The 15,035-nt window shown below is 41.1% G+C and overlaps 1 protein-coding gene across 1 annotated transcript in view; it reads right to left on the bottom strand.

The window, feature by feature from the left end:
* The window catches only part of DNAH11 (dynein axonemal heavy chain 11), a 289,112-nt gene that overhangs the window by 245,087 nt on the left and 28,990 nt on the right, over positions 1–15,035 (bottom strand). The window contains exons 7-8 of the mRNA XM_073333745.1: positions 12,834–13,067; positions 9,128–9,295 (exon numbers count right to left, since the gene is read on the bottom strand). Of these exons, the coding sequence (XP_073189846.1) occupies positions 9,128–9,295; positions 12,834–13,067 (402 nt within the window). The remainder of the gene's footprint in view (positions 1–9,127; positions 9,296–12,833; positions 13,068–15,035) is intronic.

Consider the following 15,035-nt stretch of genomic DNA (forward strand, 5'->3'; position numbering starts at 1 on the left):
TTAATGTTTGCTCGTTTCTTAAATGGAAAAGGAATTTAAAATAAAATGTGTGTGTTTGTTTATACTGGGGTGGACAAACTTTTTGGACCAAGGGCCACATCTGAGAATAGAAACTGTATGGCGGGCCATGAATGCTCACAAAGTTGGAGTTGGGGTGCAGGAGGAGGTAAGGACTCTGGTTTGGGGTGCGGGCTCTGGCGTGGGGTCAGAAATTAGGAGTCCAGGATGTGGAAGGGGGCTCTGGGCTGAGGTGATGGGGGTTGAGGGCTCCAGCTGAGGGTGCGGGCTCGGGGTGGTGCTGGGGATGACAGGTTTGGGGTGAAGAAGGGTGCTCCGGACTGGGATCGTGGGGTTAGGAGGGCAGGGGGGGGGATCAGGGCTGGCGCATGGGGAAAGGCTCAGGGGTGCTGGCTCCAGGTGACGCTTACCTCAAGCAGCTCCTGGAAGCAGTGGCATGTCCCTTCTTTGGCTCCTACGCAGAGGCGTGGCCAGGCGGCTCTGCACGCTGCCCCATCTGCGGGCACTGCCCCTGCAGCTCTCATTGGAGCACCGTAGAGGGCCATTGGAGTGCGTAGGAGCCGGAGGGGGGCCACGCTGCTGCTTCCGAGAGCCGTGTGAAGCGCCCCCTGACTCTGCTCCCCAGCTGGCGCGCCAGAGCGGGACAAGCCTCAGACCCCACTCCCCAGCAGGAGTTCAAGAGCCAGCTTAAAATGGCTGGTGGGCCAGATCTGGCTTACAGGCCGCAGTTTGCCCACCCCTGGTTTATATCCATCTGGAACAGGTTCACAGAGGACCAGACTCACAGAACAGTTTTGCAGAAGAATGGGATGGACACATCAATAAATAACACTAAGGCATGTAGAAAACTTGATGACAAAAATTATGGCAATCAGAACCTGGGAAGAGGGAGGAAAGGGGAAAAAAAAAAAAAAAAGAGGCCAAATAAATTACAATCTATATTTTTGACACTGAGGGATGTATGCTGGGAGATATTAAGTGCAGTGAAGGCAGCATGCTTAACTCATATGGGAATGAGAATCTGAAAATGCTTCCAAACAACATATCTAACAGAGATTAATCACTGGGGCCCAGATCCATTGACTTCAGTGGAAGTTCGGAGCCTAAATACCTTCAATGATTGGGGCCTGGGTAAATTCTGATCGACATTGAAGTCTCTAGTGGGGGCAGCATCAACCCTTCTTTAATTCAAGGACTGCTGCAATGTGGGATCTTTTGACCACGTGTGGTTGGCTTATTAAGGGGTATCACCCAGGATCTCTTCTTTTTTAGGGAAAAAGATGGAAATTTCAAGTTATGAAGATATGAATTCCATTGTTTTACATATGTTATTGTGAATGTGTTCCATAAGCATAATAGCTGTTCCCCAGATAAACCAGATATAATGCTGTCCACTGAAAATAGTGGCAAACACACAAATTACAGAAATGTACACTATAGCATCTGGTATATGTATCTCCATATGAACCCAGCAAAAGCCTCAAAGGATCCTAAATTTGAATCTGGAGATTTGCACATCAGCCAAACGGTTCCCAAGACTTTTCATTTTAGTCACACTCTCGACAAACTGGAGATAACCACGTTGATTATGTGCTTGTAAAAAGCTTTCAGAAAAGCTTTTCTAGTCTCTATTTTACAATGATGTATTCTTTGCTTAAAAAAAAAAAAAAAGGTCACAAAAGGCCACAGTTAAATGAACATTCTCTCTTTCCACCACAGGGTGGACTCTAAAGCACATGTGAAGAAAATTTTCACAAGTAACAGTAGTGCATCTGACAAAGTCTATTCAAGGGACTGGGACCTGCTTACTTGAAAGACAGGTTCTCACTCCATGGTGTACTTCTACCCTTGTGACCAGCAGAGGCATTCAGGATAGAGCCCTCTGGTAAGAAGGAGCTACTGGCAGGACATTTTGCTTGAGTTGCTCTCAAATTTTGAATTAACCCCCTTACTCCACCACCAACCTCAGTTTGAAGTAACCTTAATTTGTTAATGTCAAAGCATTATGTAAAGCCCATCCCTCTTCCAGGTCATTTGGTGGATGTGAGAGGGAATGGGGGATTTGTTTGATTATTCTGGTGCTCTAACTATATGGAGCTAGGTAGATTGGACTGGCTGTCTCTATTATAAATGTTGTAAGTAATATTTAAACTGATGTGCCGGTACAAGGGACTATTGGATAGGCACTTTTTAAAGGCATAGAAATAAATAAAGTAAAATTTTCTCTCTGACATTTTGACAGCATCCTTTTAAGTTCTTATGAAGAAATCCCAGTATAAATCAAATTGGATTAAAAGTTAATAATTGCATTATTTGTACTGACTTGTGATGTTATTGTAAGCCAAATACATGGATGTATGGCACAAAAATTTGAAAAAAAAACCGAGCTGTTCTATAATATTTTGTTGGGCAGGTGTGGTAAGGAGAGAAATGTCTACTTTCTTCTTGAATGTGTGCCAACTAACATTACTCCTTACTTTCATTCCTACGCCATTAGCCCTTCAGTCAAACAGAGGTTCCCAACAAGTTTTAACAAGCCTAACTTATCTCTTTACTTGTTATCAGAAAGTGAGATATATGGGCATCAAACTTCCACTCAAATACACTAACTTTCAAATCAACTAAGTAAGCAATGAGTTAGAGTCAAAGATACTATATGTTTAATTAAGATAACCAGAGAATCAGCAGTTACTGTATATTAGGCAACAGAATAACTGTTGTTTTCTACAGGAGAGCTTTCTATAATACAATACTCCCTTAATATTTAAAAGATAACAGTTAACTAATTATTGCTCAAGTTTAGGTTAATATCTTGAGGCTCTTTCTACACAGAGCACTGTTTGTAGGTTTGGACTCCCCATCTGGCTAAGTAATTCAGCTGAAAACACAGCTGGCTAAAGAACAAGTGTGAGTGTCTCCCATGGAGAAGAGTTCATGCACAGGATTCTCTTTCCACTATGTACCTCACCCTCCAAGCAGATATTTCCTCTTGATTTTATTACAACAAAATAAATCACTATGGGCCTGCTCCCACTGAAGTCAATGGCAAAGTTCCTATCAACGTCACTGATGCAGGATGAGGCCCTATGTGACTGTGATACCAGTTTTGAGAAGCCAATCTGTCAGACCTTTGGTGTAACTTAGCCTTGAGCAAAGCAGAACTTGGCACCTACTAAAAACAAGCAACTGGGGGTAAACACTCCGAATTCCAGTAGTAGGCTCTAGCAGCTTATAGCACCGCAGGCAGCCCCATTGCTTGCCCTCATCTATGGCTGGCTAGTTATGCAGACTGACCTCACAATCATAAATAAAAAATAAAAAACCCTAGACAAATGCACTGTCACTAGCACCGTTTTTTAAAACTAAAATTACTATGGTTCTTGTCAGACTCAAAAGACTAATTTGCACAATCATAGTGCCTAAGTATGTTCCAAGTTGGGTACCTTCTGTAAGGTACCACAGGACAGGAAAAAGAGCCTTAATGTCTGCTCATGCTATAACTGAATGGAAACCCAGAGACAGGAGTGTCAATATCTTTTTAGCAAGATTTTCTCTAAGTCACGCGCAGCTTCCCGTATGGTCATAGTGCAATAAAAATTACATTTGTTGTATATTTTTTTTACACATTTAAAAATATTGATTTACACATTTACAAATTGATTTACACAAATTAATTTAACTAATTAAATTAAGCCAAACGTTGGCTATCTAGGGTCACTGAAAGTGTAAGTCCAGCAATGCATCTTTGATGGCTGCTGGAAGTAAAGCAATAAGGATAAGAAAAGGTAAGGGACAGTGCACAAGATAGACAGCTAAATAAAATCAGACATCTTCCGAAAAAGAAGTTTTAAATCATTTCTTGTCTTTTTAGTTTTCTTTATAATCTCCAAAAATACTACATAGAAAATAGTCTTAACACACAACAATCAAATGAGATGAAAACAAATGGGGGAAGAGAACTATATGTATTATCCCACATCTAGACAATTAGAGAAACTCAAATATGTTTCTACCAAGGAGATGTGGCATATTCCTATATCAGATTAAGTAGCCTAGATTTGTGCTCCAAGAACAAAGATTTTCTTTGCTCTTGATTGAGAACAGAATCATGTCAACAAAACTGATCATTTGAAGAAGTTTTTGGATTTCCAATAATTTATATACTGTATTAACTAACCATGTGGAATATGCTGTGTATTGAGATGCATGTAGAACATTTGTGAGGAAATAGCTTGACATGGCTCATATATTGTGCAATGAATAGTATGAATTTTGAAGCTTCTGCACACACATTAGGTTTACCCTGACAGCTATTATTTATTAAAGCTTCTTGTTAGCGTTACAAAACCCAAAGGCAAACATTTCCTGAAAACCTGAATAAAAGTAATGTTTTAGTGATGACAAGAAAAACATTACAGCTAATTGCTGCTTGGTCTCACTTTTTTGTCTCTTCAGTCAACACTAAGGCTGCCTACAAAAGTAAGAACGCTCACCATAAAAAAAGAAAGTTAATACTTTTTGAATACGCTTGAGTTAGCACTAAGCTGAAAAGTCAATAGGCTTTAAATATAGAATGAGTGTTTGAGGTACACTGTGAATGCTGCCTTTGCATAGTCACTAAATAAGGAATCAATGCCTTAACAACTGATTAACTTATAACAACTTGCAATCTCCATTTTGTGAGAAGTGACAAAAGCTGTATTTTAATTAAGGTTTAGAACCTTTATAAAAGAAGCTTCAATGTTTAATCACATTTCTTATACCTGTTAATACAGGGAGCATTCAATAAATATTTTTAAAGGGGTAGGGGAATACAAGTTGAAGGTTAGATAGTGCAAACTGCATACAGACCGGAGTCAGGGGCTCTGTACCAGGCTGGGGATACAAAGGATTGTCAGAACACAGCAGTGTTCCAGCCATGCCCATGCTCTCTCAAACCACCATCCCTTAGGCCTAGGAGAGAGTCATAACAACCAGCTTTTTTTTCCTAGAATGGCTTTAAGGCTTTCATGCAGTGCAAAGTAGCCTTAATGGGGCTAGAATCTGGTCCTAATATTTTGCCAGAATTTTAGCCCGATCAGATTTAAGTTGAAGTTTAGTAAGAATGATTTCATTATTCTTATAAACAGTATATTTTGCAATATACATACTACAGATGAAATCCTGATCCTGCTGAAGTCAATGGCAAAACTTCCATTGATTTCAGTAGACTCAGGCTTTCGCCTTATGAATGTTAATATAGTAAAAAAGCTAGAAAAATAAAACCTAATAAATTTCAGATTATACTTGCATGATTTTTGCATTTTTTTACAAAAAAAAACCCTAAAATATTTCAAATATTTGCAAAAATCATGCTTCGTAGTACCTCATTTTCTTCCATACTCTATTAATAAATAAATACATACATGAAATTCATTTGCATAATCTTAATATTTGGTTCTGTTCTAAACAGTGTCTGTAAAAAGGGCATATCCTTACCCAAAAGATGTGCTCCCTGCGTGCATTCAGAGTTCTAGCTGCTTACTTTAGTGACAAAAATAATTAACAAGTGAGCTCTACTGCTGAAAGCCCTACAGCACCCACAAGGAGGATAAAGGAAACCTAAATTCCAATCATTTGCACCTCTGCAAACACAATGAAGGCAGTGGGTTGCAACAGATGTCATGATGGCCATAATCTGAAGACAGAGGAGTTACACAAATGTAGCTAGGTTATAATTTGGGCATGCAGTATTTTTATTATTGGTAAAGACCCAAGAGAAAGAAAAACTTATTTTGACTTTCAGAATGCAAGTAGAGTTTGCAGAGGTGGTGTTAGAAAACCTCTTAACTTGTAAACTAATAACACTTGTGGTGAAATCCTGGCCCTATTGAAGTCAATGGTAAAACTTCCATTGGACTTCAATAAGGCCAGGATTTCCCACTTGATTTGGCTTCATGGAGAGAGAAACATGGAAACTCATAATGCCATTTGGTCAGAGTGGAACCATGCAATCAGAATCTATCAATTTGTATCAAACTGACAAAGGCTCTGATACACTAAGGTACTTAGACACTACTGAGATCCACACAGTCCCCAGTCAGCGGCCACTTAACCCTGTAGGTGCCTAAACTCACTCAGTGCTTAAGTTTTCAGGGTAAAAGTTCCCTGAGCACCTAAGTTTTTATTTTTGGGCATGTACACTGCTGCCTCACTCTCGGCATCTCAATGCCTATCTCCCATTAAGCCCCAGCGCAATCCAGGAACCAGGGGAAGACAGGCAGGGGAGCGCCTAACTCACCAATAGGGCCTGATTTAATAAGTGTGTTCAGAGGCCACCTACTGGATTGGGTCCCATTAAAAAATCTTGTAGGGGCAGCAGTGATACCACGCCCCCGCCCAGCTTATCACTTTTACCCCAGTGGTTAGAGCGCTCAGCTGGGATGTGGGAGACCAGGTTCAATTCCCCTCTCTACCTGAGCTGGGGAAAGGATTTGAACAGGGTTCTCCCACATGACTCAGAAGAGTGCTCTAACCATTTAACCATGGAAGATTCTGATGGGGGGCTGCCTCAGTCTCTCTCATTGAACCTGTGCCACTATGGATAAAGAGTCACTGGAGCAGGGGAACTGGACCCAGGGTGTCCCATCTCCATGGGCAGCGGGTGGAGCCCCCCTCCGGGGAGGCGAGCCCCCCTCCGGGGAGGCTAGCCCCGGCTCCACCCCTTCCACCTACATGCCCCCCACGGCCAAAGCCCTGAGACCATCTTCCCCCTCCCCCTACAGCCAGAGCCCCGAACACTTGGCTGGAGGAGTCCCAGGCCAGTTGCAGCCGCACCTCCCCTCCTCAGACCCCAAGCCATCCAGGAAAAAGCATTTCAGGTCCAGAAGAAGCTTCTGATATGCCCCATACAGGTTCTGGGGCAGCTGAGGAGGCAGTATGTGCTATTCAGCTTCCTGGGTTCACCAGTAATCTCCCTGGAGCCTAAGGAGATTACTGATTCACCCAGGAAGCTGAATAGCACATACCGCCTCCTCAGCCATGCTGGAACCTACATGGGGCATAATAAATCAAAAACTGCTCCCCAAAACCCTGCAACCACAGGTCTGATGGCCCCAGGGGAGTCTGCCTCCCCTGTCCTATTATACTTGCCGCCCATGCCCATCTCCCAGGTTGGTGCCCTAACCACAGGATTATAGAGTCATTCTCAGTCTCTCTTTTTCTCTGGCCCAATGGCTAGTTAAGTATTTATACACAGTGGAACAATTTCAACAAGAGAGATTGAGGGAGCCCTGCATCAGACTATCCCATAATTCATTCTCCTGAGAGGTCGGTGACACCCCATGTTCAAATAATTTCTCTCCCCCCTCTCCCCTGGGCAGAGATGTGAGAATTGTACCTGGGTCTTCCAAATCCCTCTGAGTGTTCTAATCATTGGCCTAAACGTCATAAGGTGGGTGGTGGCAGCACCATCACCACCTCCTCCTCTGCCAACGCCCATTTTGTGTGGAGCGAATGACTTAGGCCTCTAAACCACCTGACTCCAGGAGAAGAGCTGTTGGCTGTGGATTGCTAGGAAAGATAGGTACCCGCCTGGAGTTAGGCACCTAGTAGCGTGAGGGGGTGGGGCTTAAGATACACAACTCTCTCATCAGCATCTCCCATGGGCTAGTTTAAATATGGAGCCACATCAAGTGCGGTTTTTTGTGGATTGCATTCTTAGTCACTTCTCTCTCCCTATTCCTTGTATAGGGAGCCTAAGTGGCTAACTCAGGCTTTGTGGATCGCATTGTTGTTCCAGTGATTTTTTTTACGTGTATAAAAGTTAGGTGTTGCTACACTCAGCATCACAACACCTAGGTCTTTGTAGATCTGGGCCACAGACCACAAATAAAGCTGCCCGAATACCATGTATATATAAGAATATAAATTAAAGAAATTCACTTCTTCTAATAAATCTTTTTATGAAATTTGCAAAAGCCAATTAATAGTGCCTAATCCAAGCTTCTATTTGGGTCACCTTATATTTCTTTAAAAAGAAAGACATGACATTAAGAGTTTTAGTCTTATTCATCTGGATAGGCCATTCCTCTTGGGTATTCCATGTCTATTCTGGCTCACTTAAAACTCTGTCTGTGAACATAACATACCAAACAAATATTTTAGATTTTTCTATCTAACATATCAAGATTTGGCACACTGCAGCTGAAAATATGTGCCTTGTGTGGGCACAAAAAAAGAGAATGTTGATACCCACAGCAATTTATTTTTAACCCTATTCCTCTAATTCTTTCAGATCCCACTAGACAACTTGATTGGATACAAATTTTATTTGAAAGCATCATTGAAAAAGGGGCCAGAATCCTCGAAAAATGGAATTTTGGTTTCCAGATTTAATTATAAATAATGAGTCAATACTGCAATCTTCAGATAAATAAAGATGATCCTACAATATACTACATTTAATATCAAAATATATATTTATATAATGTGAAATGTAATGCTATATAAAATAAGTATTAAAACTGTACTAATTAATATATTACACTAATATTTACCATATTGTAAGACATTACATAGCACACATGCTTTACAAGTCTCTTACCCCAATTTCCCAACTTCAATTCTGAAGTTCCAATTCATTACTCATGCCTAACTCATGTCAAAACTGTCAATATGAAGTATGTCTTAATACACAATTTTAAGTGGTATCTAAGAGTTAAGATTGTCAAACTATTTTAAACAGAATGGTTAATTGGTTGCTAGGAGGCAAAGTGGATTAGTATATTAGCCTTTTTTTTTTTCCCTTTCTGAAGACCAATGTTCAAACCCTCAAAAGATCCTGATAGAAGCTTTTTCAACACTTTTGAACCTCATAAAGCCTCCAAAGAATTCAGCTAGGAGAAAACATACAGAAAACTGCTCTTGAGAAGACAAGTATAGAATAGCAAGAAGTGATGGTGGTAAGGTCCTGGGTGCATTTGTGAAGTTGCGTGGGAAATCTGTATAATGCCTACCTATATTCTGCCTGGCTCTAATAAATGAATTGTTCACTTTCACAACTACTAAATCTTTTCATACCTATTAAGAAAAAAATTAAGAAACACCAATATGAAAACTACAACATTACCATATTATTGTAATCTGAAGGATCGTATGTTTTCTCCTTAAAAACTTTACAGCTTTCTATAAATTCTTCATTCATCCTGTAGATTTGTTCACTCAAAGTTTTCCCCTTGACTCCACCAAACTCCAGCTTTTCCAGCTTTTGAAATTCCAACATGATAACAAAGATATCCTAAATCAGTGAAAAACATAATTAACTAACTATGTACCTTAACACAAAATAGTGAAAACCATCATATTTGAGACATTTTTGCCTAGTTTTACGCATTTTGACCAAACCAACAAACAAAAAACTGAGTTAAAATCTGCACCACCTTGAGTAACCAGGATGTAAAAAAGGAAGGTCCAGATTCTCAAGTGACTCCATGTAAACACAGGGTTCATCCACGCAGAGAGTCACGCACAGGATTAGAACTCAAGTGGAAACAAATTAAAATTATCCAATCCAAATATATAACTGTAAAATTTGTTTTAATTTCATCAGCATCCAAGCAGAAAGAATTAGTGGAACTTAAACACTTTCATGCAGAACATATTGATTTCTTGTCATTATGCGCAACAAAATATTAACATGAAAGTTAAACTTAAATTTTATTCAGAGAAGTAAGGCTGAACCTAGTGTCACCTTCTTGCTAGTCTGTGCCAAATTAAATTAAATTTCTATATTCTCTGATTTCAAATGAAGGAAATAAGTATCTTGTGTCCCAGAAGGATTAAGGGAACTGTTTGATAATGTATTTAGAAATGCACGCTGTGACGGGCTCGGTCACAGAGACCCCTTTGGGACTGTCACCGATGTGCTGAAAGTACCTCTGAGCCCCTTTTCTGTGATGGCTTGGGACTCCAGACATAGAAATAATGCATGCAAACAAATATGATGAACACACTTGGTAGATCATAAGCTTTGTAATGACACCTTACAAGAGACCTTTTGCATGAAGCATATTCCAGTTACATCATATTCACACTTATAAACATATTTCTATAAAACATATGGAGTGCAACATCACACCCTCATCCTGAACTTACTGCCAGAGTCCTGGACGCTCTCCATGGTGGAGGCAGTACATGTAAAATACCTGTTTGTCTCTCGTTACACACCCTCCCAGTACCTTTAAACCATATGATGTCATTCATGGGTGTCCTAGCAAGGTTTGCGGTTCCTGGTCCCCGGGTGCCTGAAAACATGTTGGAGTGTAGTATTGCTAGCAGAATGCAGGTAGCCATATCTGTTAAAGTGTAGGTGTCTTGGCATTTAGCCACCAATGCCATGAGGTGATGTGCCTCAGTTTCCCCTTCAACACAACAGTGTAGGCCTGTTATGCTTTTGCTGCTATGCCAAGCTTCCAGGTATAAGATGAAAAGCAACACATTTGTGGGACTGTTTTGTCACCATCCCAAGCATGTATAAAAGTTTTTTCCAAAAATCAGGTATGTTACACATTTTTAAAAGGGTTTACCATTAGCATCAACTTCTTTGTCTTGACCCATAGATGAAGTAGAAAAAGACACAAGATTAACAGCCAATTTATGATGGACAGACTTTGTTCACATAGCCTGGCTTGCCCGGTATCTACTGTATTTTCCAATCCCTTTGTGTACCATGGTAGGTGCTCAGACACACATTCTCTTGCTTTTTTGGAGAAAGCTCTTAATTCAGGCATGTGTTTGAGGTTTTGGCAAAGAAAGGGTGCACTACAACCATGCCTGCACTTGGCCCCTCCCTCTGGAATCTCTTTGTGTTGATTTTACCCACTTGTGAAGTTTTTCTTCCTCATGCTTGTAAGAAATAACCGTCTCTTCAAGGCAGAGCAGGAACATCTTTTAATGGAGTGCTTTGGATTGGTAAGATGCCCTTGGACATCCTACTCTCTGTTCCCAAAAGGTCAGCTGGGACGACTCTCCCCTCCAGGAGATCTGACCCCTAGTTTTCCCTTAAAACCTGATCCACAGGTGAGGGGTCAGGCATTTCAGATGCAAATCCTTCACCCTCCTCCTGGGGAATAGCCTCCCTACAAAAGGTGGGCAGACCCTCCTGTTCCCCCTCACGTTCCGTCTGGACTTTCCTCTCTGGGCTCCCCTCTGAGCAAGACATACCTGTGTCCCCCAAAAGGGAATGTGACCCTGATCCAGTCGTGGGCTCACAGCTATGACAGACCCTTCACTGGCCAACAAAATCCCCCCCTACACCCCCCTTCACTCAGGTTGGGGCTTGCTTCCAGCTACAGAGTCCGTGGGGTCTGTTCCCACTGCAGCAGTTACCAGGATCCCAACTTCCACCTGTAGGATACCTGTCTTTGTGCACCTCTTTCCTTCTTAGCAATTTGCAACCTGTGCTGTTCTAGCTTCTTCTGGGCTTCACTCTCACCTATTTTGATTACTTTTCTGTCCCTATTTCCTTATGGGCTCAGAGGTAGTTTCAGCACATCAGGTGACAGTCCCAAGGGGGTCTCTGTGACCAAACCTGTCACACACACTTCCAACTCCCTTCAGGAAGAGAAGAAAACTTGTTTGTCTGGGTATACCGAAAGGAGGACAGGAGACACTTGATATGGATTTAATCAGGCCACAATTTTATCATTAGAGGTGTCTGGGACTACCCAGCAGATAAAAGTGTACAGTGCAGCACGCAACTCCATGTTCATTCAAATAACTACCCGGGACTTCCACCAGCCCCCTTTATTTTCCATCCAGGTCCCACAGACAACATTGTTTTCAACTACTGGAAATGGCCCACCTTGATTATCACTACACAAAGGTTCCCTCCCCCCACCCCGTGCTTTCCTGCTGGTAATAGCTCACCTTACCTGATCACTCTCATTACAGTGTGTATGGTAACACCCATTGTTTTATGTTCTCTGTGTATATAAATCTCCCCACTGTATTTTCCACTGAATGCATCCCATGAAGTGAGCTGTAGCTCACGAAAGCTTATGCTCAAATAAATTTGTTAGTCTCTACGGTGCCACAAGTCCTCGTTTTCTTTTTGCGGATACAGACTAACGTGGCTGCTACTCTGAAACCTGTCATGGCTTGGACGTTACCATTCACCACCACCACCCCCCCGCCCTCGTAGGATGGTTAAGGTGGGCTATACGAAAGAGGGCTTGGCTCCCTGCCATACCAATCACAGGAGCCCTAAACTCCCTCCAACATGTTCTGTTCCTTTAACCAGCACCTCCTTTTTAAGGTCCTTTATGAGGCCATTTATCGGGTCACCGGAGTATCCGCAGTGGACATCCGCCCCACACGTCCCGCTGTAGGGGAGGCAGAAAAAATCCACTTCACCTAGGCCAATCTGGTGGTCAGAGAAAAATTCCTTCCGAGCCCCCCTAAAAGAAGTGACTAGCGCAATGCCCACAGCAGGTCCTGACCAAACCTGATATTCACCACCTCAAGGGGAGGGAGGAAGGATGGGTGCTGACTTGCCTGCTGCCTGGAGAAAGGGCTTTAATGCCTGGGCTTGCACCTTTTCAACCTTTTGCCCTACCTTCCCATGGGATGAGTCAGTGTGCCAAGCTGACCCCCACCCACCTTTTTGCTGCCGTTTTTGAACTCCTCCCCCCTCCCCCACCCCACTCAAAGCACTGCTCCCTTCCTCCAGCAAGCCCAGACACTGTCCCCCCTGCTTCAGATGTGGTGCAGGCATTCTCAGATAATCTATGCTGCTTGAAAAATGGATAAATATAATTGCAAATTGTAAATAATACCTCAATTTTCACTACACGGTTGAGAAATAGGTCAAATCTGGCAAAGACCATATTAGATTGGAAATCCCATGGTTTAAATTCCTTGCCATTGGTGAAGTAACTTGCCAACTTCTCTCTGTGGCTAAAGAAGAAATTCTTAAAGCTCCTTAAGGTATGTACAGCTATTTGCACATGTTCTAATGTTTCTTCAATTTCTCCTTTCAAAAGATCTTGTGGGGAGAGGTATGATCTAGCCTACAATTTAAAAAAAGATAGGGGAAGAACAAAAAAGTCACTGCTTATCAAAGTTAGCCATAACTTCAGTCAAAAAGACACTTACCCTCTATACAAGTGCTAACAGTATTTAAATTAATTATAATATTTATATATTAATATATTAATAATTAAAAATTGTTAGGCCTAAAAATTCTAGCTTGTCAGTTTTCCCAAGTTACATTTAAGATGACTGAAACAAAAACAGGTTTTAAAAATCAATATTTGCTGCAGCATATCATCTCCTCAAATGTCAAATTTGTCATGTAACCCATGGAATTAAGCGAGCCCTGGTGTGCTATCTTTGTACACAGTCACGGTGCAGTGGTTTGTTCATAGTGGGGGGAAAAACACAAACAAAAACAGATCGGCAACACTTGGGGAAAATTTTACTTAGTGTTAGAGACGGGTTTATCTGTTTATTGCTAAATTCCTATTTTAGCTCTCTAATCTTTATTACACATACTGTTAGAACTGCCAGCCTGAGACTGGTATGACTTTTTTATTTTGTAAGTTACTGGACTTTATATGAAAAAATAAAAAAATAAAAAAAAGAGGAGGCTCATTCATGGACTCTTTAGCTATTCAAAATGAAAACCAGAAATAGCTGTGTCATAGGAACTATTTTATTATAGGTGGATCTGGCAGCACCACCAATAATCATGTTGCCCAACACTTCCCATTATTAGACCCTGCTACTTCTAACTGTACAAAACTTTACTTGTTCAAGATGAAGCTTTCCATATCAGGCTCAGACTGAATGTTTATTCATTTCTTCAAGTTCTGCAAAAAAAGGTCCTGCCATTTCTAAGTGTGAAATAAAGACATTGTTTTATTCATGTTAAAAAATTCTTACAAGTGTTTCATTGAGATGCTCTTGCACTTCTGTTCTTTAGAGCAGGGACCTGAAATTTGGCAACGGAAGTCACCAAGTTGTCTTTTGTTTTCTCCCTGAGAATGCAGCCAAATCTGACCGAATTATAAACCTTGGAAAATTGCCATTTGCACATGCTCAGTAGAGCCTTTGGAGAAGGAGGAAGGTATCCTGACTCAAATGCAGAGGGTTGAGAAGCAGAGCAGCAGAGGCAGGAAAAGGGATAAGAGAAGGGAGAACAGGAATAGGTCAGGGGACAGGAGCAGAGAGAGAGAGGGACAGGCTGGGTGCGGAGCGAGCAGCAGGGTCTAACCACTAGAGAACACTCCCCTCAAGACTAAATTGAACCCAGAACTCCTCCAACCCAAAGTTCCAACTGTGCACAAAATAGTTAATGATCATGTAATTAAAGGGTGTCATAGCACAAACACACAAAGGTTGCACGAGCAACCTTAATTCTGATATTTCCTAACTTTTGAATGCTTGACTTTGCAACCGTAACATTCTAACATAGCTTTTGTAATAATTTTGCATATAGACTCCGGATAGAGTTACAGAGGTTTCAAGATAGTAGATTTCTAACTATAAATATTTTTAAATAAGAAGTTAAGCAAATCATGTAATTATCTATAGTTGAATTTTTCTTTAACAGCAAAAATTGCAAGGCAAAAAACTTTCTTTGTGAAATAGAAAGCCATTTCCAAAGAATGTAAGAAATAATTTAACAAAATTGTAGCCTAACACAAAGGTTGCTTATCTATTTTGCTCATTACAATAGTGACCTGGACTAAGCCTTTACCAATGAGATTTCTATTACATTTAAAAAGTTATTCTCAAAATGCCCCATTGAAATTAATCAGAGTTTTGTCTGAGTATTAAATATGAGATGAGGCTCTTTTTACAAATTTACTGGCTTTTTCAACAAAACATAGCTAAGTTTAACTATCTTATAGACAGCATTCCTGTATATGACTGTTTATTCTCATTAAAAAGAAAAGGAGTACTTGTGGCACCTTAGAGACTAACCAATTTATTTGAGCATGAGCTTTCGTGAGCTACAGCTCACTTCATCAGAT

This window comes from Lepidochelys kempii, chromosome 2 (genome assembly GCF_965140265.1).
Source record: "Lepidochelys kempii isolate rLepKem1 chromosome 2, rLepKem1.hap2, whole genome shotgun sequence".
Taxonomy (NCBI): domain Eukaryota; kingdom Metazoa; phylum Chordata; order Testudines; family Cheloniidae; genus Lepidochelys; species Lepidochelys kempii.